This window comes from Protomyctophum bolini (assembly GCF_963924005.1).
Source record: "Protomyctophum bolini genome assembly, chromosome: 11".
NCBI lineage: Eukaryota > Metazoa > Chordata > Actinopteri > Myctophiformes > Myctophidae > Protomyctophum > Protomyctophum bolini.
In genome coordinates, this window is record NC_137872.1 from 27,556,192 (window position 1) to 27,581,191 (window position 25,000).

A 25,000-nucleotide genomic window follows, 5' to 3' on the forward strand; every position below is an offset into this window, starting at 1 on the left:
GGTCCAGGACCACTTCCACAACCTCCCACTGCACACTAATCTCAATTGTTGATAGGACCTACTAGAACCTTTCACTACACACACACAGACACGCACGCACGCTCGCACGCACGCACGCACACACACACACACGCACGCACGCACGCACACACGCACACACACACTCTCTTTCTCAACACTGTTAATAAACCCTACTGTAGAACCTCCCGCTGCACACATACTTTACTCTCAGCCTAGGTTTTACACAGTACAATCTGCAAAGCGAATTGAAGTCGTAGAATCTAAGAATGTAAATTGTTTAGACTCTGAGAGTTTTCTGCACACTTTAGCCACTTCATGACCTTACCACTGACCACAGCAATCGTGAAGGATGAATCTCCAGGCTCCAGGCTGCTGATCAGCAGTTTAAAGGATGAATCTCCAGGCTCCAGGCTGCTGATCAGCAGTTTAAAAGCCTCAAAGTAGAGGCGAGGAGAGTTCTCTGTACTCTGTGACGACGTGTCGGCTTCAAAGAGAGACCAACCGCTCGCCTCTGTAATCATCACAGCCCCGCCGCCGTTCACCCATGTGCACACGACGACACGCGTTTGTGCCACGCACACACATGCACGCACACACACACACGCACACACACATGCACGTGTGCACACAGTACAGCCATTGTTTGACTGAAGGGGCCGTTCCGTTGCATGTACACTCAGCAGCAGACCCCGGCCTGGGCCTGTACGCATGGACGTCTTAAGAGCCAGCAGCACTCTATAAAACTTTCAGATGTTCCTGCTTCTAGTGACTAAGTGGTGTGAGGCGTCTCATCATCACGTGGTATAGCGTCAGCCCACAACATGCTGTAAATCACAGAGCTTGATCTGATTGAATGATTGATTGATTGATAGCATTTTATTGACACAGAAACTATTTACACATTATTGAGATAACACCAAAAATCCATGGAGCCTATTTCCATTGTGGTCCTAGTGATGTCCTATTCTTTTTTCTTGGACCCTCGGACTGAGTAACTGCCCTGTTGTTAAAATACATTATGTAGTGTAGAAATAGCCAGTGATGTGCCGTGCGGTGCACCATTTCTGATTCTCAGCAATATCCGACACAGAAACGTATGCATTTCCAGTTCTTAAATTCACACTTCTCAAGGGATACTCAAGTAGTTAATGAATCAATACAGAGGGATAAGCGTTTGCAGCAATTGGCCTTTTCGTTTGGGAATTGTATCTTTGGAGCATTTGATTCTCCGCACCACATAAGAGACGCAGCAAGTGGTGTGCATGTTGCCTTCTAATTATCCACCAATTAACTGGACAATAAAAAGCAGCCAAGCTTTCATAATGGACTAAACACGACCAGGGCTCTGGAATGTGGCGCTGCTGTTTTGTTTTCCCCCATTAGTGTCAGTAAAATATTTAATTAGCCGCCTTTTGCTCCATATATCTATATTATTTAAGTAGAGCTACACTTGTTCTGCTCAGTCTTTTGTGTTCTGCAGTATCTCAGCTCCTTTGTAAATGGTAAGGTTGAACAGGAATGTCCATCGTTAGTTCATACTGTAGTTACCAAGCATGAATATTTTATTTTACAGAAAGACTCTACTTCCATTTTGCCAGTGTTGCCACCAGAACTGTAAGAGGGAAAGTCATAGTTTTCAGTTTGTGAAAAGTGGCTGTATGCAGCGTATGGCTGAATATTTTCCCTTTTTATGTGAAGTTGAAAGACAGGACAGATTGGTGGGTAATAAAATGCAACACAGGTTATGAGCCAGGTCCAAGTACCTAACAACATACTGTTACAAATACCTCCACAAATAAATGGTTTACTTCTTTGAAGTGAATGAAGAGTTTTGAACGCACTTTGTTTTAACCACATGAACCCCAGCACCCCTATTCTGAATGTCATAATGGCAAACATTTGGAAAAAGTATCATAGACGAACATTCACAAAATAATAGCACATGCTCAAAACGCGCCCTGACAATGACATATTGTGAGCTTGTAGATTTTTGTCGAAGATATTTAATGTCGCAGTGAAAGAAAGGAGTATAGACCCCCCCCGTCGGCAACAAAGTAAATAGGGATTAAGTTGTTATTATTCGTCTTTTTAAACACTTAACTTCTGTTTCTAGAACTAGAACTTCTTGCACACATTCCTACTACTGGTAATCCTGTGAAAAGACTAAAAACATTGGCAGCATTGAATCAAGTGTTATTACCATAAGCATTGTTCAGTGACAGTTATTTGGAGTGCCACAGTGTTGTACAGTTGTTTGTTCACTCACAGAACCGATACAGCTCTGGGTTGGGCCCCTTCCTTCAAGCCAATTTGGCCCACGGGAGTGATAAATTAAACACAGTGAAAAGATCCTCTCAAAAGTTATTGTTAAACATCTGCATTACTTAATTTACAAGACGTCTACACAATTAGAGAATGTAGAAGAATTGTTATTTAACAAAATCTTATCCGACAATAACAAAATATTCTTTAGTATTGGTTTTGGTTTTGGTTGTCAGTGGCTCCAATAAACAATGGGCCTAATGGGCCTTGATATGAAAGAGATTGAAAACCACTAATGTACCTGATTCACAAAGATCTGCCATCAACGTAGTATTTACAGGTGATTAATGAAGTGCTCCGTCTCCTCCTCTGTCTCCTCCTCTGTCTCCTTCTCCTCCAGCGCTCAAGCGATCCTTCGAAATCGACGACGTGGACGACATTCCGTCCGCCCCCTCCCCCATCATTTCGCCCGGCTCCTCCCACCTCCTCCTCAACCACAACAACAAAGCCAATGAGACGCGAGGAGGAGGAGGAGGAGGAGGGGGGTTGATGATGATGATGGGCGTGCCCACGTCGCCCGCCTCCTCGGCCTACAGCAACATGAACAACAACGGGAACCACGGCGGCTCCATGACGTACCGCTCCCGCCTGGGCATGGGCTCCGGGCCGGGCCCGGCCCTGGGCTCCGGACCCAGTCCGGCCCAGAGCCCCGTGCTCAAGAGCCGCACGGTGGGCTCCAGTCTGTCCTTCAACCGCGGCACCACGGGCAAGCCCGCCTTCAGCAACAACGGCACCGGGTAGGTCGCCCGTCAGAATTATTATAATAATGTAACTCTAATAACCCTGATCGCAAATGGTTTGAGATTATTCATAATTTAATCTGTTGGACACATCTTCAAGGACAATTCCGGACTAACCATTTTCTTAGCTTACTCTGATGTTATTATAAAATAATAGTGGTACAGGTGAGAAATTACATAACAGCATCCAGAGCGCACCCCAGCTCCGACCGGGCGTGCTGGTTCTTATGCTATATTGCTTAAATGGATGTTTTTTAGGAGCGCTAGCCCCTCCTATATCCAGGTTTTAGTGTATGTTCACAATTCTTTGTCCCACACAAACATTAAATTCCCATTGACAATGAATGGAGAATTTTACGCCATAGCGTCTGAGCAAATAGACAGGCCTATAGGGTCTACTTTACGTCGTGATGATGTACGATGATAAGAGCGCTCCTCACAGTCTACACATCTGCCATTAATAATGATCAGATAAGCCCCACCGTGTTTTGTTATGTAATGTTTCTCCTGTACCACTGCACTTGTTATTGGATCATCAGATTAAGGTAAGAAAATGGTTATTCCGGAATTCTCCTTTTAAGATTAAGATTGTAAAATAGCGGCAATATCAGATCTACTTGTTGATCATCTATTTCCACTATTAAAAGTATTCAACCATTAAATATGCATGCCCTATTTTGGCCTTAGTAGGTTATTTATTTTTATTATTGTCATTATATTTATTTTACAAAACCTGAAGACCAAACCGAAATTGAATGTTTGTTTCTATGTATTGTGTTGTTCTGTTGTCCTGATGGTGACAACAGGCCTAGCTGCGGGGGAGTGACCCGGGCCGCCTCCTTCCAGAACCGCTTCAACCCCAACGGCTACTCGTCCTCCTCCATGCTGTCCGGGCCCGGCAGCGACAACGACAGCCTGCACAGCTCCTCCTCCAGCCTGGAGTACTCCTCCGGGACCGTGCCCTCTCTGAGCGCCAAGATGGGCTCTTACCCCAGCAGCCCCCCGCCCTCAGGGGACTACCACCCCCACCAGTACCAGCAGCAGCAGCACTCCCTGGCCCAGCAGCGTGCCCGGGAGCTGCAGCCGCAGGGAGGAGGAGGAGGAGGGGGAGGGGTCCTGGGAGGCAACCACGTCCTGAAGAAGTTCTCCTCCCATGGCAGCGTCTTCCACTCGGAGCTGGACGACGGGCCGGGCTCGGTGCTTGGCGGCGGCCACGGCTCCATGCCCAGCCTGGACCTCCAGAGTGAAGGAGGAGGAGGAGGAGGAGGCGCGCGGAGAGCCATGTCGCCGGGGTTGAGATACGGCAGCACCACCTGGAACGGCCGTGCACACAACAACACCGCCGCCGCAGGGAAAGAGTCCTACTACAACTCCAACAGCCAGAACCACAGCCAGCCTCCGCCCCCCCACACACCGCAGACCCCCAAGGCCAAAGAGACCCCGCGTCTCCACAAGTTTCCCCTGGATCTGGACAATCTGGTGGGCAGTCCTACCAGCGCCAACAAGCCCCAAGCGGGGGCTCCCAGCCCGACCCCGCCCAGGCCCCCCCCGCGGAGCCACTACCCGGCCGGCCCCCCGTCCGCCTCAGCCAGCCCCTCCGCCTCCCTCAGCAGCCTGGACAGCGCCTCTGACACCACCCCGCCCCTGTCGCTGCACCACCCCCTGTCCCCTCTGTCCGCCTCGCCCCTGGGCTCCATGCCCGTCCCCGAGGTGAGCTGCTCCCCGGTGCCTCTGTCCCCGGCCCAGAGCCCCACGCTGGAGCAGCTGTGTGGGCCCCAGGCGGTCATGGTGGCCCCCAGGCCCCCGATGCGGCCCGCGGAGGATGGCCCGGGCGAGGCCAGGGAGAGCGTGGGCTCCATCTTACAGAGGATCGCGTCCTTTTCTCGGCCCATGGCGGTGGACGGAACCCTCTCTCCGCCAGCGGCGGCCCCTCCAAAGGCCCCTCCGGCTGTGGTGGCCCCTCCAAAGGCCCCTGCGGCTGCAGTGGCCCCTCCTATGGCCCCTCCAGCTGCAGTGGTCCCTCTGGCCGCGGTGGGCCCTCTGGTCGCGGTGGTCCCTCTGACCGCGGTGGGCCCTCTGGCCGCGGTGGTCCCTCCCAGGGCCCTCAGTAACGGGGTGAAGAGGAACGCCAGCCCCGCGCTGCAGCGGCAAGAGTGTGTTGCGCCCGCTGAGACAGCCCCGCCCCCCGCCCCCGAGCAGAGACTGGAGAAGAAGATGCACGAAGGTAGGATGCGAACTGTGTGTGTGTGTGTGTGTGCGCGTGTGTGACTGTGTGTGTGTGTGTGCGTGTGTGTGTGTGTGTGTGTGTGTGCGAGCGTGCGTGCGTGGACTAGACATGCACGTTTGTGGGTTTTTATTTGAGTTGAACTTCATCCTCTATCTAAATATTACTTGTACCAGCATAGTTCAAGTCACATGGCATGGTACATATCAGTGCGTGCGTGTTGGCGTGCATGTGTGTACGCGCGTGTATGTGTGCACAGGTGCCTCAGACAGGAGACAGAGGAAAACGGCAGCGAGAGAAGAACGCCATGGTGAGAGATGGGAGTGAAGACAATGTTAAAGGAGAGACAGAGAGAGAGAGACAGAGAGAGAGACAGAGAGAGAGAGACAGAGAGAGAGAGAGAGGCACCGAGTGGGAGGAGGTGGAGGAGTGTAGAGAGAGAGGTGCACAGATTCCTGGCATATCAGCCAATAGCCTGAAGTAAACACTGATAACACCTTAAGTGGGGGATGGATGCAGGAGAGGAGCAGCTTTCAACACTGATGCGTAACGTGATCCCTCTGTGTGCGTGTGTGTGTGTGTGTGTGTGTGTGTGTGTGTGTGTGTGTGTGTGTGTGTGATCGAGAGACAGACAGACAGACAGAGCACACTGTAGTGTAAAGCCTTTCAACCTTTGCATTGCAACACTTGGTCTCTGCTTTTACAACTTGTCACACACATATGGACGTATAGGACGCACGCACAGTGCGCACACACACCCACACTAGTGACTATGGTGTGCTCGATACAAGTAGCGTTTTCAGAAACACACAGTGCAACTTAAGGATTGGTCACGGATAATGATAAATATGTACAGTATATTGTTATAAATCAGTTGCTCAGTGTCAGCTGCAACCTACTGAATCACTTCATTCATCATGTCTCTGATAGCTGCAGGCATAAGGTTTAAAGCTATTACTCTTTGACCCAACTATTTTCCGAGAGTCTGCTGTTATTTCCTGCAGTGTTTAACCTTTGTTCCAGAGTCACAGGGGGTGGATGTGGGGGGTTCGGGGTTGGGGAGTGAATTTTGTTCCCTTGTATGTAAACTTGCACGCCAGCGGCGAGCTCACGTCTAACGCCACGCGTCTGTGTTGTTGTTTCTCCGTGATCATCGTGTTTCCGAGTGAGACACACACACACACAAATCGTACATTTTGAACGAAAAAACTATAGGGAGAGCGAGCGTTCCGTGCTCATCGTTCCGTGCTCACCGCAGTTCTTGGCAAGCCCCACTGTGATTGGCCACTAGTGGACCAAGCTGGGGTGAAAACACAGAGGTGAAGTCAGTGACGTATCACGGCCACAAAGCACAGATGTGAACGTCACTTGTGCATATATCACGGTGTATGATTTGACCACCTGAACCCATGCACAACGTTGTGCACTCCATGGGCACAAATACAGCCAGCCAAAGACACACAAAGCTCCGTATAGGAGTGGTTGCACCACTCAAAAAGATAAAAAAGCTAAGCCTTTCTTTGCTGCATAGGCTGTGCAAATTCTATGTAGCCTGTTGATATCTTAGAGTATATATACAATAGAGAAGACACCCAAGTTCTCCTCCCGTCCACTTGCATTGAGTTGCTCAGAAGCGCATGAGGCGAATCCACTCCTCCTTCCGGTTTAGGAGCCCTGTGCATTCTGGATTTTTGCCCTCAAACACATGAACGCGCGAGCGACCGGCAGAGTGGACGGAGCCTAGTGCGCGTTCATGTGTTTGAGGGCAAAACCTTACCAAACTGCAATACCTTCATTCGGCCACTATGTCCATTGCGCTTCAGGATTTCCTCTGGGTGTCTTCTCTATTGTATAATAACTCTATGGTTGATATACATACACTGTCGTACAGCTCATGTCATTCTGGATAGGACTTTAAAGATGTAATGTAACAAATGTGTCAGACATGTTACGACCAGCATGGGAATAATGCTACAATTGTTCTTCGTGTTTCTTTTAAGATGTTTTGGGACTTTTCCGCCTTAATTGATGCTACAGTGGAGAGAGACAGAACACAGAGTCCGGCTCGCGTATCGAATCCGGGACACGCTGGCCATCCCCTTAACCACTTGGCCATCAGCGCCCCGGCTATCTGTCTGTCGTTATATCGGTCTATCTATCGATCTATCTATCTGTTTATCAGTCATCTGTTCCTACCACTGTGCCCAGTTCCGTAATTCCAGTAAACCTTCAAAAACAAGCAGGCTATGGAAAGTACAAGTCATGATGTCAGACTCACTGATACCACTGGAAAACTGGTGTGTGTGTGTGTGTGTGTGTGTGTGTGTGTGTGTGTGTGTGTGTGTGTGTGTGTGTGTGTGTGTGTGTGTGTGTGTGTGTGTGTGTGTGTGTGTGTGTGTGTGTGTGTGTGTGTGTGTGTGTGTGTGTGTGTGTGTGTGTGTGTGTGTGTGTGTGTGTGTGTGTGTGTGTGTGTGTGCGCGCGTGTGCGTGTGCGTGTGCAAGAGGAAGTGGAAGTGTGTGTGCCAATTCTGGAATTGTTCAACTTTGTCCCTTTTTTCCCCAGACATTTTCATCCCTATTCCCTATCTTCATATAATTAGTTTCCACCATTACTCATTATAAGAAGCCTACCAGTGACATCATCAGTGGGGATGCCTAGTAAAATAAACTACAGCCTTTGGAAAGTTAAAAGTTAGCACACTGAAATCAATAATAATGAAAAAGGTTTGAAATGTTGTTTGAAATGACCCACAAATGACATCATTGGTAGGCCGGTTTTCTGAAGTGACCACACACAGCCTACGTCTGGAAACACAAATGGTGCTGTCTCTCATAATGACCATTAGTGAGGACAAATTATGTGAAGATAAGGTTTGACCAAACTCTGAATGAAATGGGTTTTTTTTCTTATTTCCAAATGGCTTTTGTCTGTGTGTTATTCTTTCCTGTTTCATGAGGATGAGGGCTGCAGACTGGACACGCAGCTGTGCCTCAGCGCTATGATGATCATCTAGATTATAGAAGCTTCATGGGGAGGGAGAGGGGTGAGAGAAAGACTGACAGAGAGAGAGGGGGGGGGGGGGTGAAGGTATAGGTAGATTTCATCTGTACAATGAGAAGTTGTTGATGGCAGATGGTCGCTAATGATGAGCCATACTTGAGTGTTTGTTTTGTGTGTGTGCGACTGTGCGTTGTGCATGCGTGCGTGCACGTTTGTTTTAGACGTGGACCAGCTGCAGTGCAAACAGGTGCTCCATGCTTGCCTTTTCACAACACTAGTCAGCGCTGCACAAACACCCAGATATCCTCTTCACATTATAAACACTGTCCTCTCTCTCTTTCCTTCCATCGCTGACTCTCTCCCTCCCTCTGTCTTATCACTCTATCGAGTCGAGTACACTATGAGATTTATTGGCCATATTGTATATAATCCTGAGTTTAACTGTCTCTGAAAATCTACAAATGAAACCAAATGGGCCAGTTTTGTACATACATTAATACTAATGCTTTTACTGTGTGTGTGTGTGTGTGTGTGTGTGTGTGTGTGTGTGTGTGTTTGCTTGCGTGCGTGCATGCATGCGTGTTTGCGTACGTGCGTGTTTGCGTGCGTGCGTGCGAGCTTGTAGATCAGCTATTTTCCATACTTTTGTATGTCACTCTTGTAAGCGCGCACACACACACAGTCACACACACACACACACACACACACACACACACACACACACACACACACACACACACACACACACACACACACACACATCTTCTATGTGCTTTCTGTCAAGACAGGTAATTGATGAGTGGCTAATGACAATACTGTTTTCAGTGGGAGGTCAAGGTAGCGGAAGTGGAGCGAGATAGCCAGCATTCTTAATGGCCGTTTCAACGTCAAGTTGTCTTCAATTGCTTTTACTGCTCAGTGACTCAGGGGTGACCAGTGAAGTCCTATACGGGTTCATTTTCACGCAGGCAGGGTCGTACTATCAATTCAATTTCAATTTAATTAAAAGGCTTTATTAGCATGAGCAAACATACGTTTGCAATGCCGACGCAAAAATGGAACAATGCAATCAAACAAAAATGTATGTACAGTTGAAAGTCAGAATCTTCAACAAATTTGAATTAATTTCTATGTACCAAGATCACTCGATGCAGATAGTGCAGGAATACACACAATGATTAGTCTTTCACTCAATATTTTTCTGGTGTGCTAGCTGTGTGACCTTCCCTTCGCTCATTTCACTGAAAAGGCTTAAACTCACAGTTTCATTCAAACACGCACACAAAACAAATCCTACGTCCTCCTGTGTTTAATGGCTTGTTTGACATTTGTTCTGAGGGTGGTGTGTGTGTGTGTGTGTGTGTGTGTGTGTGTGTGTGTGTGTGTGTGTGTGTGTGTGTGTGTGTGTGTGTGTGTGTGTGTGTGTGTGTGTGAGAGAGAGAGGTATTTTTAGTATAGCTAAGGTTCTGGGGCCTCTCCTCGCGGGCTCTGCTTCCCCTGATAACAAAGAAAGAGCACAGGTCAACTTCTGTCACTTGGCACTGCAGTGTTTATTATTGTAATTAGTCAGTGCTAAATAGTGCTTTACAATTCAATCTGGCAAATAATAAAAGAAGTAAGTCAAGTAGGTCAGAGTGGCTCATTTACTGGTACTGGTACTGGCCGAGGACCAGAGTTAGACCAGTGCTTCTCAAACCTTTTCCAACCGACGGGGTTGGTATATTTTAATATCGATATATCTGCAAGTTTCAAACTTATTCGAAAACATCATTGCTTAATAGTATGAATTATGGACATGGAAAATAAAAAAACTAAGAAATCATCAATCATCACAAGCAGTAACAGTTTGCACTCATTCTGGTAAAGCTTGTATGCTCTTGGGAGGAAGGATATCTGCCTTTGTGCGACACAAAGGCACTGGAGACCTAGATTGATGCACTAATTGGCCAACATTTTTATGTTCCGCTATCCATCCGCACCTAATCACAACTATTTGAGATCATCTCAATTATTTTTGCATAATTGTCATAAAGATTTCCATGTTGAAAAAATATATATACATTTTCAAATATTTAAAAAGGAAGAAATAGCAGATCTACAAGCTTACAACAACGCATCCCGAAGTAGCTTGTAGTTCAGCTATTTCAATATTCATGTATGAAATTAAATTATTAAATATGTCAGTGCGCTTTTTTATATATAAAGTTATGTAATTATCAAGCCTAAAAAGGCCAAACAGATTTTTTTATTTTATTCACATGGTCCAATGTTCAACGCCAAAAACACAATTAAATCATCAATCGTAATTATTTGTGTGACACTTAATCGTCAACTTAAAAATTGTAATCGTGACAGCCGTCATTTTCTCATGAAGTCCACTCTGTCGGACAATGTCGCTCCATTGAAAACAGCCATCAGTAGTGTGATGAGTTGACTCCCCAGGCAGGCAGTCCACTCTGTTAGTCCTCCATTGAAAACAGCCATCAGTGTGATGAGTTGACTCCCCAGGCAGGCAGTCCACTGGGTCGGTGCTCCATTGAAAACAGCCATCAGTGTGATGAGTTGACTCCCCAGGCAGGCAGTCCACTCTGTTAGTCCTCCATTGAAAACAGCCATCAGTGTGATGAGTTGACTCCCCAGGCAGGCAGTCCACTGGGTCGGTCCTCCATTGAAAACAGTCATCAGTGTGATAAGTAGACTCCCCAGGCAGGCAGTCCACTGGGTCGGTCCTCCATTGAAAACAGCCATCAGTGTGATAAGTAGACTCCCCAGGCAGGCAGTCCACTGGGTCCGTGCTCCATTGAAAACAGCCATCAGTGTGATAAGTAGACTCCCCAGGCAGGCAGTCCACTGGGTCCGTGCTCCATTGAAAACAGCCATCAGTGTGATGAGTTGACTCCCCAGGCAGGCAGTCCACTCTGTTGGTCCTTCTTTGAAAACAGCCATCAGTGTGATGATTCCCCAGGCAGGCAGGGCCTGCAGGGAGTAGCTGTAAGTGTTTAAGTGTGAACATCAATGTTCTGATCACATGTACGTGACCGTCTCCAGCACAGTCCCTGTCCTGTGTGCTAAACGAGGACACGTGTCCCTCTGCTCTGCTGCGTACGTTTCACTAAGTCACCAGCTGTTCTCCTATGATCTACAGACTTGTCACTTACTTCAGAGACTATGACAACATGCCATTTTCACGTGCCTATGTTATCCACATGCTATTTACCAATGTCTACACTTTCATCATCGTATTTCAAGCGTACTCACTGGAACCGACTTTTATTCCACGAAGAGCCGTTAAAAACATCCGTTCTACGTTAGCAGAAGCTTTGTGTTGTCGGGTGGAAAACTCATCCAAAATGGTTACTTTTCAGGATGCAAATAAAACATAAAAAAACAGCCAAAGTAGCAGATCTGCCAGCTCGAAACGTGGCACTTTTGCGTCGTGATTTTAGCTTGCTACTTTTGATGCTTTTGTGTGGGGGGGGGGGGGGGGGGGGGTGAGATAAGAGGTTTCTGGGGGGGGGGGGGGGGGGTGAGATAAGAGGTTTCTGGGGGGGGGGGGGGGGGGGGAGATAAGAGGTTTCTGCCCGACAGCAACGATGTTCTCAATCGTTACATGACTGATGTAAAACCACATGACAGACATTCCAGTCAGACTTATTCATCGACGGCTGTCATTGTCAAAACTCTGTATATTTGACGTTTTGAAATATAGGTCTGTAATCGCAGTCAATGAATCTCAACTGGTTTACAACATGGACCTGAATGCTGTGTTTGCCACCAAGTTAGGAACAGAAATAGGGTGGGGCAATTGTGACGATGATCTAATTTGTTCAAAAACTTCAATAATGGCAAAAATAGACACTATACTGTAAGCTCAACATGATATTGTTGATTTTGAACAATTTAAAATATCCAAAATCTAGTAGTCCCTGAAGTTAGATAAAACATTGATATACAGCCGTGCCACATTATCCTATTAAAGTTTGGGTCTCTTCCCGTTTGTTTAGAAACACACGCACGCACGCACACATGACTGCACTCCGAACTGCAGAGTGTCAGTCGCCCTGAGTTTGCATTTAGAGGCAATTAAAAAGCAACTAATTTTGATTGGGCTTGCTGCCGTGCTCAAAACCTCCCAAACTCACCTAAACCACATAGCCTACCCCAGTCACCTAAGGATATGTCGTTATGGTTGGTCGCTTCAGACCAAATGTCTTTTTCGAAAATAGACGATCTACAAGCTCAAAGCCTGTAGCGTTGCAACGTATTGTGAGCTTGTTCATCGGCTATTTCACTGAATACTTACCCCAGAATTGGGATGCTAGGGTTCATGTGGTTAAAGTCTGACTCATGGATTAAGGTTTTCAGTCGCCAGTCGCTGCGACTGATTTTCAGTCAATATATCTTCTTTGAAAGCACGTCACCGCCGAAAATAGCAGATCTACAAGCTCTCAACCTGTTTTAAGATGAAATGTATTTTAAGTAGCAATAGAATAGAATACAAGTTCAGAAGAAGCATCTTCCATAAACATGAATTGTCTCAGAAAATGTCATAAAGTTTAGAAGTTTAAAACTGCTTGGCTATAAAGAACAGCAACAGCATAAGGTTTAGAATGATAATACCTAAACATAATACCTAAAGTTTAAAACTGGATGGCTATAAAGAATTAACAGCATAAGGTTTAGAATGATAATACCTAAACATTACATTTTTCAGTCATGGGATTACATTTTTGCTTAATTCCATGTGAACATATACCTGCCTCCCTGCGTCTGGGTCTCTGCCCGCTGGTTTAGAGACACCACACACGCGAGACCGCGCTCAGAACTGTGCCAATTGTTGCAGACGCCTCAAGTGTGCATTCAGGGCCAATTAAAAAGCAGCAAATACCCGTTTGGATTTGGCTCGCTGCGACACTCACAACCTTCCAAACTCAACATTAAGATCCAAAACCACAAGGGAAGACTTTTTGAAGTGGCGTGCTAATTCAAAACAGAGCTTTTTCGATCTCTTCAATCATCCAGTCATTTTCTTTGTTTACGACCCTTCAAACTCGTAGTGGCTTTTCGAGACAAACTAGCAGCGGCTTGTGTTTAGGCCTCGGTGGGAGTTTTCTCTCTCTCACAGCCTTCTCCCAATCTCATCAGCCTAATCATGAGGAATTAGCTGGATTCCTCCAGGGAATATTTGTGTGCGTGCGTGCGCGTGTGTGTGCGTGTGTGTGTGTGTGTGTGTGTGTGTGTGTGCGTGTGTGTGTGTGTGTGTGTGTGTGTGTGTGTGTGTGTGTGTGTGTGTGTGTGTGTGTGTGATGTGAAAGTGACTGTAGTCATAACCCCCATTATAAATTGACATCTTAATTCTATCTTCCACTGACGCAGGCTCATATGACAGAGAGAGAAGGTTGGAGAGAGGGGGAGGGGGGGGGTACAGAGATGAGAGAGAGTGAGTGAGAGAGGGAGAGGCAGGGGGCCATGGAGCCAAGAGGGAGGGAGGAGAGAGTGACAGAAAAGACTGTATTAAAGAGTGAGAGACAGATTGTGTGTGCGTGCGTGTGTGAGGGAGGTGGTGGTTGGTTGTGCGTGGGTGCTGCGCGCGTGTGTAAAATGTTTGTTGGACGTCTGACAACTTAGTTTTATGAGCTTTCTGACATTGCAGTGCTTTGGGCACAAGATTAGGTTATTAAGTTGAGATGCACGCATGCACACAGACAAGACAAACATCAAACGCACGAATAACGTCATGCAAAAATAAGTCTCATTTGTGATCCTAGACATGCACAGCTTTGGCACCGTGTGACGCATCCTCTGTAGTTGATCATTTGTGCATCATTATGTGGAAGCCGTTCATAGAAGAACACACAGATGTTCTGGTGTTGAAGCCCGGGTGTGATTTAGAGTGTTCTGCTGCCTGTTCCACTGTCACAGATGTTCCACAACGAGGTCGTCGTTGTGGTGGTTCTTGATGTCAAAACGTTTGAGAACAACTGGTATAGTAATTGTATAGCAGACGTGAAACGGAAATGGTTCCAAATGTGATGGAACCGACTCCGGTTCCTCAGTGTTGGATCCGGTTCCTCTGGTTCCTCAGTGTTGGATCCGGTTCCTCCGGTTCCTCAGTGTTGGATCCGGTTCCTCCGGTTCCTCAGTGTTGGATCCGGTTCCTCCGGTTCCTCAGTGTTGGATCCGGTTCCTCCGGTTCCTCAGTGTTGGATCCGGTTCCTCTGGTTCCTCAGTGTTGGATCCGGTTCCTCTGGTTCCTCAGTGTTGGATCCGGTTCCTCTGGTTCCTCAGTGTTGGATCCGGTTCCTCCGGTTCCTCAGTGTTGGATCCGGTTCCTCCGGTTCCTCAGTGTTGGATCCGGTTCCTCTGGTTCCTCAGTGTTGGATCCGGTTCCTCCGGTTCCTCAGTGTTGGATCCGGTTCCTCTGGTTCCTCAGTGTTGGATCCGGTTCCTCTGGTTCCTCAGTGTTGGATCCGGTTCCTCTGGTTCCTCAGTGTTGGATCCGGTTCCTCCGGTTCCTCAGTGTTGGATCCGGTTCCTCCGGTTCCTCAGTGCCTAGCCGCCGAGGACGGGGTGTCTTCTGGTTCTAACTTCTAAATGGAAAATTAATCGTCTTGCTCAAGGACACTTCGACACCAACTCTGGGGTTTGCCCGGGATCGAACTGGGATCCTTCCTGTTCCCAAGCGGCCGCTGTACCTCCTGAGCCACTGCCGCCCGTTGTGTCGGATATGACCCGTGCCTCCTTGCCCTTCTGGCGCGGGCCGCCAACCATGTGTCTGTCAATGTCACTGGTTGTCATCTGTGCCACTGTAAAGTAGTGTGGTGTTTCTGCCACAAACACACACAAAACATCACCACCATGGGGAATTATGTGGAAGAAATGCAATTACTTGCACTTCAGGAATTACCCCCTAATGTGTGTCCGCCCACACACGTATAGTTATACACACACACACACACACACACACACACACACACACACACACACACACACACACACACACACACATCATCATCATCGTAGTAGAGATTGTAAATAACAGACTAATGTGTGTGGTAATGCGTGTTCACAGTCAAATGACTGTTTTGCTGTGTATGCATCCCCTCCTCCTCTCCTCTCTGCTTCACTTCAAAGCTGCAGCTTGGCTTCCCATGAAAAACATGAAAACAAAAAAGTGGCCCCCGGGGGCCTCCTTTTCCTCTCCTCTCCTCCCTTCCTCTCCTCCTCCTCCTCCTCTCACAGAGAGAGAGAGAGAGAGAGAGAGTCATATAGGTCAGAAGAAAGCAGAAGGAGTGAGCAAGATAGAGGACGGGATTGAAGATGAATGAAAGGGAGAAAACAATAATGCAATTGAGAATGATGGAACAAAAATAAAATGAAAAGAAGGCGACGAAAAGTGTGGAAGAAATGTGACAAAAGACAGCGTATATCTGGTGTTTTGCCGTGTCTTGTTATATTAGCTGTTTCATGAAATCCCAACCAGCCACTAAGTCTGTGTTGCGTCACAATAGACTTTACTTTTGTTCCTACTTGTGCTTCTGTCACCATGTCGTCACCACACCCCGAACCCCAGCCAGCCGGGCCCCGGGCCCCAGGCCCTCTACCCTATGTCTCCACACCCCGAACCCCCGCCACTGCCAGCCAGCCAGGCCCCCGGGCCCTCTGCCCTATGTCTCTCCCTCAGATAAAGACTGCTGTTTACCCATTTTCTTGCTCTTTCCTGTTTTTGTCTTTTCTTTTCTCTACCCCTGTCTCCACCTCTCTCTCTCTCTCTCTGTGTCTCTCTCTCTCTCTCTCTCTCTCTCTTTTCTTTCTCTCTCCCCCTCCGTTTAACTCTCTCTCTCTCCCTAACTCTCTCTTTTCCTCTGAACTCTCTCTGGCTATCATGCCAAGGCTTGTCTAGGACTAGGAGTACCCCCCCCCCCCCCCTCTCCCTCACCCACCCGCCCCCTTCACTTGTCTTATATGGCACACTTGATTCCAGCTTTAATGACAGTGATTTAGGGAATAAATTCCTCCCCAGCAGATGTCTGCAGCCCCCCTGCCCCCCTCCCCCTCTCTCATCATACCCCCCTCTGGCTCAGCCTGGGACCGGGGTGGGGGGGGGGGGTCTGGGGGGTAGAGTTAGGACATGAGAAAGAGAGACGGAGACAGACAGAGGCAGACAGTAGCGAGGTTTAGAATGACCGCAAAGTCAACAGAAAGACGGCACAGTTCTCATAGGGCTTAATACTTTATTTCCTCATTTAGTGAACAGTTTGAGAAGGGACTGTAAGTTTTGGCAATTTTGTCACTCACCCAATGAAGATATTGGTGACCTTTCACCCATTTGTTGCACTATAAAGTCACCACTAGGGCTGTCATGATTAGAGAATTTCTGCCCTGTGTACCTTTAGTTTTACGAAGCCAGACGGAAATGTAATTTACGTTCGTAATGTTTCAACGACAGAACTGCAATGAAATTGTTAAACACAGCTATTTAAGCGAAAAGGAATGGTCTGTCACGTTTTCAGTGACAGTCCTACGGACTGCCATCATTGATGTCACTCAACTAATGCAGATATTGGTGAGGTGACCTATAGCCCATTTGTTGAACTATAAGGTCACCACAAATAATGCTGTTTTCTTATTAAATACCACGGGAGTGAGTGAGTCAGCATTTTTGTTCAATAGATCAATAGTGAAGTGTCAATCTGTCATCAGTCCAACTCATTTGGAAACAGGCAGGCTTCTAGCTCAATAAACCTTAAAATCAAACTAGCTTGTGCTAAGAGTGAAGCGATAGTGTAATGAGTGTAGTGTAGTGTAATCAGCTTTCCTGGTATAGGGCACCATTCCTCCTGCGTTTTCCCCTCACTGTCTCTGCTGGGACAGACTCCGACACAAGTGAATCAATTAATAAAGCAATCTAAACCATTGAAAAACAACGGGGATTAGAGCAACCGGCCAATAGCAAGCCGTCCCTCCCCTCCCCTCCCCTCCTAGCTAGGGGTTTGTCTCATGTGTTTGTTTGTCCTTCTTACTTCCCAGTGGCTGAGATTAGATGCCCCCCTCCTCACTGCTTCCTGTGCGCTTGTTGGGTTGCAGGGCCCTGAAATGTGTTTCCTGCCCCCGATAAGATTACCACGCCCACCGTGTTAAGGCTGCCTTATCGTATGGACCACTAGCCTAGTATGAACCACGCACGCAGAGACACTGACGGCATCACTCACAGCCAAACGGGGAGGCAGACTGTCAGGCGCACACACCGTGTGTGTGTGTGTGTGTGTGTTTGTGTGTGTGTGTGGGGGTGTGTGTGTGTGTGTGTGTGTGTGTGTGTGTGTGTGTGTGTGTGTGTGTGTGTAGGCCCCATCAGAGACACAAACAGGGATGATACCACAGCACTTACAGATCAAATTGTCTCTTATTGAGACCAGCAGGCAAATTCAACTGCTAAAACCCTGACAACCAAAAAATGCTGACTAAAGAAATAAAGAAGTCTTGAACCCTTTAAACTCTATATATTATTCACTGACTGGTGTTCCCCAGGGGTCTATACTTGATTCCCCACCCCCCTCTACACCAAATCTCATATAATAGGGATGGCCTAGAATAGGATGCTATAGGGTTGATGTGTATGTGTACATGCATATGCAGTGACACTTGGCAGAAATAGCTGATTTCTGAGTCACTGTCACATCAAGCACAGAGAACCGCTCCTCGAAACATGAGGTAATAAACGCAAAGTGTTTTCTGTTTACTTAAAGCATATAATGAGAGAGACTTACAGTGATGGACAGAGAAACCAGAAGACAGAAAGGTGGGTCGGGGGGGGGGGGAGGGGTTGGGTGACGACAACTTGGACCTTGTGTTGTTGCGAGACGGCGACTGACCGGGGACAATGTGACAGGTCATGAGAAACAGAGGAGAGGCGTGCAGGTGAAGAAGTCAGCAGAGTGAAGCAGTACTCTGGCACGCCCAACGGCGTCGTAAATCAAACGACAGAGGCGGCACATCACAAGGGCTCTGTTTTAAAAGGTATAGCCCTCCTTCAGAACACCGCCGCATTTCGGACCCGTCGTTTCACGTGCGTTTGAACGTGCGAGGAGGGCCCGTCTAGACGTATAAGAAGAACTCCTCTGTGGGGGTTTTCGGTTTTTGTTTTTTTCACTTGGGAAGTGAGGACATTTTTGGGAGATTATCACTCTTCAAAGCAGGAGACATTTTAAAGACTAGCTGTAACGCTTTGAAGGTGTAGTGTAAGGGTTAAAGTTTGCTGTGCATTGAAGGCAAGTTGGAGTTATGATTAGAGAGGCTTTAGAAGGTAAGTGCTGTCAATGAAAGATTGAGACGTAGCATTACAAGTATCGTTCTCGACCGCCAATAAATAATAAATGATAAAAGCTCTAAACTCTATTGCTTAATGTACATACATTTTGCTCTTGCAAGCGTGTGCGTGCGTGCGTGTTTGTGTTTATTGTGGTAGACATTGGTAGATAACAATAAGGTAAATGCTGGCTCTGTTTGGTCCCTGGTGGGGAGGAGAGATTGACCTGGATCAGGTTTTTGAAAAGGTCATCTTGATCTTCACGTCGGATCTATGGTGTTAGTTTGTCATCATCATAAATGGGCTCCAGACTGTACATTTGTGCATGAATTCATGAAAAATCATCCAAACAAAAGCGTCCGAAATGAGTTTTCTTCGACGGGTGGCTGGCATCTCCCTTAGAGATAGGGTGAGAAGTTCAGTCACGCGAGAGTTTCGGAGTCGCTGTTTCTTTGCTTGGAAAGGAGCCAGCTTTGGTGGTTCGGGCATCTGGTTAGGATGCGGACCTCCCTAGGGAGGTCCGCGAGGCACGTCCCACTGGGAGGAGACCCCGGGGCAGACCAAGGCGCAGTTGGAGGAATCACATCGAGTCACTGGCCTTGGAACGCCTCGGGATCCCCCAGGAGGAAGTTACTAATGTTGCTCTGGAGCTCTCTGGTGGAGCTGTTTTCCCCGCAACCCTGACTACGGATAAGCGGTTGAAGATGGATGGATGGATTGTCAAGGATGAAACTCATTGTGCCCCTTATACATAATATAGTATACATAATTATACAGTCAAGCCCCTAGCAGGGACCCCCCTGAGTGAGTCCATTTATGGAAGGATGATTGTTGTTGTTATGTTGAGCTGCTTTAATATAAACGGGTACAATTGTTTCTGTCTGCACACTCTTCTGAGTTACATTTTTGGTTTTGTCTGCACTCTTCCACTAAGGAAGCTTTGTTCTTGTTCCTATGATTATAAAGTGAGCATCACCCAAAACATGAGGATGAGCGAAAAGCATTTAGTGTAGACTATTTTGAGTGCACTCTTCATCTGTGGTATTAGCAAAGTAATAATTATGTTTTATCACAGGGTTTGTGTGAGGCCTCCTCTGGTTATCTACTGATCCTCTGGAAGAGCCAGTCAGCTGAAATAAATAAGTCCAAAACTAGACCAGCTGACAGCTGATTGGGTCAGTGCTGTTGGCACAGTGCCATTGTCACGTCACCATAGTTTCCTGTTTAGATGCTTGACCACGCTGGCTTGGACATCATTCCCAGGCATACCAACGATCAGATGGAGGGATGCGCGCCTTACCCCTCTTATGCCATGTTTTACTATTTTATAAAACATTTAAAAATATTTCCAATAGCCGATCTACAAGCTCACAACCTGTCAATGTAGATCGGCTAGTTGAACTATTTTAAAATGTTTTTTAAAATACATTTGAAATTTTAAAACATTTGTACACTCTCTGAGTTACAGACCCATACGGGTCCATTTGGTTCCTAACTATCATTTAGCTGGGGACCCCCTGGAACTCCCTCAAGGACCCCTGGGAACTTTGGGAACCACTGCCTTACATGGTATCAAAGGCCATACTGTATATCTCTGTGGTAATCACACTGTTTGAAGAGGCTCAGGTTTGTAGCCAGATACCAGATAGAATAGATAGACCTTTATTGATCCCACGGGGGACTTTCAGTCGCCAGAGGCTCTATATCCTGAGACAGGAGCCCAGGCATAGATAGCCCTGTGATGTGCCTGTGTTTAAAATAAGCTCTTTTGACACGGTGCCACAAATAGACTGCCTGAGGTGAAGAATATCCGTATATCATCACATTCCCACGTAGCCCAGTCTGAATCCATATTGTTTGAGGGTCTGGAGGCTTGTTTCACCTCGTCATCTTCCCACCCATCACCACCACATCGGGACCATCCTCAATCCTCCCACGCTTTTCTCTGCCTTCTTCCTGAGCCAAGCTGCCACGCAAGCTGATATTTATACCTCTGCCTATTCTGTTTTAATAACACCTCCGAGAGGGCCTTAAGAACCGTTGCACACAAACAGACCCCCCCGAGGTAAATGATAATGGAAGTCGTAAAGGGAAACCCGTGTGGATTATTGTTAGATGGTAATTTATCTGAGGGAAACCTGACTGAGCATGAATGCACTTCTACACCAACACTCTCTCTCTGCTTCCAATGAACGCACTGACACACACACATACACACGCACTCGCACACACACCCTCACACCTGGGAGGTGTACAACCACAGACTTCTATTGTTTTTGACCCACTACGCAGCAGCAATTTACGGATTAAGCGCTTTGTTCAGTGGGATGGCTGTTTTGGAGGGAGGAGAGAGATCCTCTCTCATCCACTTCCCCATCCGTGTACACAGTGAAACCACACAGTGTTCATTTAAACGCATGGCCATGGCATAAATAGGTGGAATCAGACACACACCTGGAGAAAACCTTTGGTGAAAATAGAACATTTGGTGCAAATAGCAGATCACTATTGATGTACAACAAAGAATAGACGCCTCATATGTCCAAAATTGTTAATTCAAATTAAAAAAAGGTGGCAGATCTACAAGCTCAAAACCCTTGCAGGTCTGCTACTTTTGAGTATCGCTTTAGTATTATCTAGTAGGGCGTTACTTTACCAAAAAACACAAAGACTTATGGAGATAGGAGGTTTCTCCCCCGACAGCAAAGTTCAAGTGAACCCGTAACTCACGGACTGTCCAAAAGGAAAGGAGCCTTTAAGTTCCTGTTGTACAATCACTGAGTTCAATTGACCCATTGTCAGCTTTCTGAACTGTCCCTGACCGACCAATTCCGCTTAGCAGAGGTTGTTTATGCTGAGTTGGCTGAACAGGAGGAAAATATCCAGTGTTTGGAAAAAGCACATCATGCCCAGTCACAATACTGCACCCGATATGTCATTCTTTACTAAGACCACGTGGCACGCTCAAGGGAACATTTCGCGGAACGTTTCGCGTTCAAGGGAACGCTTCGCGTTCAAGCAACGTTTCTGTCGTGTAGACCTGAAGTCTGAGGAACACGACCGATACGTTGCTTCTACATTGAAATAACTTATCTTGAACGTGCAAGTGGCAATGTGCAATGTATACCTTTTATTGATCTCGTCTACTGATTGTCGCCTAGCTCTCCTGCTTTTAAACTGATCTGGGTGTGCGGAAGTTCTTTTGCAGTCGTACCGCACTGTGGTCAACATGCATCGTACCGCACATCTGGCAAGGTGTGGTCAGCATGCACTGTACCACACATCTGGCAAGGTGTGGACAACATGCACTGTACCACACATCTGGCAAGGTGTGGTCAACATGCACTGTACCACACATCTGGCAAGGTGTGGTCAACATGCACTGTACCACACATCTGGCAAGGTGTGGTCAGCATGCATCGTACCACACATCTGGCAAGGTGTGGTCAGCATGCACTGTACCGCACATCTGGCAAGGTGTGGTCAACATGCACTGTACCACACATCTGGCAAGGTGTGGTCAACATGCACTGTACCACACATCTGGCAAGGTGTGGTCAACATGCACTGTACCACACATCTGGCAAGGTGTGGTCAACATGCATCGTACCGCACATCTGGCAGGGTGTGGTCAACATGCACTGTACCGCACATCTGGCAAGGTGTGGTCAGCATGCACTGTACCACACATCTGGCAAGGTGTGGTCAACATGCACTGTACCGCACATCTGGCAAGGTGTGGTCAACATGCACTGTACCGCACATCTGGCAAGGTGTGGTAATCATGCACTGTACAACACATCTGGCAAGGTGTGGTCATTCTGGTGTGTGTGTGTGCTCCGCGATCCCGGCAACGACTGTACGACAGACTGTACGACAGACTGTACGACAGACTGTATGACAGACTGTACGACAGACTGTACGACAGACTGTACGACAGACTGTATGACAGACTATATGACAGACTATGAGGGAGGGAGGGAGGGAGGGAAAAACTGTTAAGGGAAGTGTTGTTTGTCAGATATTTGCCGAGCTAAACGGCGGCCCACAGGCCCGTTAGTACATGTTGGAGGCTCTGACACCACAGAGAATGTTCTGGAGCCGTGGGGAGCGCGAGGTCAGAAAAACGTGCACACACACACACACACACACACACACACACACACACACACACACACACAGGTCCCATCATGGATGTGTCTCACTCACTCATGGCAGTCATGTGTGAAGGAACACCTTTGTAGGCACGTACCGACCGATCACTCTGCAATGCATCATCTCTCTGTGTATGTGTGTGTGTGGTGCATGTTTCTGTATGCATGTATGACTATGTGTGTGCGAAACGAATGCATCCATTGTGTGTGTGTGTGTGTGTGTGTGTGTGTGTGTGTGTGTGTGTGTGTGTGTGTGTGTGTGTGTGTGTGTGTGTGTGTGTGTGTGTGTGTATTCACATCTTAAAAGACCTATTTTCCAATAATTGGATTGTTCGGTAGTCTCTTCAGTCCCGACACATCACATTATCGGCTCAGGAATAGGGATCATGCCAGAGTTAAAATGCTGTAATGCATGAACAAACCATGCATATCTCTGTGTCTGTGTGTAATCAATCACGCATGTTCATGTGTGTAGTGTGTGTCCATGCATTTGTTTATACATGTTTGTCTATACGGTACGTGTGTGTGCGCGTGCGCACGTGTGTGTGCGTGTGTGTCGCAGGTAGAGGGGTCGTGGGGGTCGCCTGCAGCGCGGCTTGGCCCGGATTTGTTTCCAATCTGTTCAGTCGTCTGAACATGGCTGCCCTTTGGCTCCGTCCAATCATCTCACAAAGCCCTGGAGAACATCCTGTAGCACGCACGCACGCACGCACGCACACACGCGCACGCACGCACACACACGCGCATAGTTCCTTATAGTGCTACACAATAAGATGGGCAAGGGAGAGAGGAAATCAGAATGTAATGAATAGATCCATCCGCCCATCCTGTAGCATGTGGTATGTCTGAGACACCTGAGCAACTATCTGAATTTATGTAATGTGTGTGTGCGTGCGTGCCTGCGTGCCTGCGTGCGTGCCTGCGTGCCTGCGTACCTGCGTGCGTGCCTGCGTGCCTGCGTGCGTGCCCGTCTGTCTGGTACAGTCTTGCACTTGCTCGAGATGTGAACTTTAGATATGTCAGATGAGCCTTGTTTTCTTTTTTTCTCCCTCCATCCATCTGTGAAACCTTTGGGAAAATGTTCTACCGTTCATTCATTCACCATAAATACCCCACAGTGGAGCACCCCACCCTAACCTACATAGCTGCTATTATGACCAGACATTTACCTATTAAAGCACACACACACACACACACACAGAGGCATTCCCATGATGTGCATCGGCAGGTCCTTGTAATGTGGTCTTTGGTCCCGGGGGGCCTAGCATTCTCTTATAATCCCCCTAATCTGAGACACAGAGAGAGATCAGAGAGAGAGAGAGGAGAGAGAGAGAGAGAGAGAGAGAGAGAGAGAGAGAGAGAGAGAGAGAGAGAGAGAGAGAGAGAGAGAGAGAGAGAGATAGAGAGAGAGAGAGAGAGACAGAGAGAGACAGAGAGAGAGAGAGAGAGAGAGAGAGAGAAGTGAGGGAGAGAGAGAGAAGTGAGGGAGAGAGAGAAATGAATGGATGGGAAGTGGGTTCCCCCCGTGAAGATGGAGACACAGAGGGAGGAAGGTGAGCAGAGGGAGGGAGGGGGGATAAGATACGAGAGAGAGAGAGAGAGAGAGACAGAGAGAGAGAGAGAGAGAGAGAGAGAGAGAGGAGGAAGAGAGGAAAAGATACACGAGAGAGATAGCGAAATAAAAAGAGGTTAATTAAATTCCAGCTTAAGAAAAATGTCCTGCCTTCGGGTACGAGATTCTTGAGATGTATGAGTTTACGTGTGTGTGTGTGTGTGTGTGTGTGTGTGTGTACGTGCGCGTGTGCGCGCACGCGCATGTACTTTACTGTACTCTGCATGCAATGACACCTGCGTGTTTCCACATCAGTGCGTGCGCGTGCTCGTGCACGTGCGTGCTGGTGTGGTGGAGGCTTTCATCCCGTCTCCGTGCCTACAGCCAGGGTGTGAGTTGATTTAACACGCTATAGTGGAAAAGTTTGGCGGACACACAGGGCTGATTTACGAGACCCTCTGCAGCATCCCCTTAATGTCCCACAACGTAATATCAACTACCTGTCCGTCCCTGACTAATTGCTTTTATAAGATCGTAAATTCTGATGTAAATCATAATTTATCACAGTGCGATGAATGTCTTTTTTGTTTCGCTCTTTAAACACACAGACACACACACACAATTTCATTTTTTTTAAATATTATTTTATTGCGGAACAGGTGTTCGGGAACAGCTGCAGA

The 25,000-nt window shown here is 47.4% G+C and overlaps 1 protein-coding gene across 1 annotated transcript in view; it reads left to right on the forward strand.

Moving 5' to 3' along the window:
* The window catches only part of LOC308323784 (uncharacterized protein), a 100,008-nt gene that overhangs the window by 19,358 nt on the left and 55,650 nt on the right, over positions 1-25,000 (forward strand). The window contains exons 2-3 of the mRNA XM_080775597.1: positions 2,684-3,080; positions 3,890-5,307. Of these exons, the coding sequence (XP_080631723.1) occupies positions 2,684-3,080; positions 3,890-5,307 (1,815 nt within the window). The remainder of the gene's footprint in view (positions 1-2,683; positions 3,081-3,889; positions 5,308-25,000) is intronic.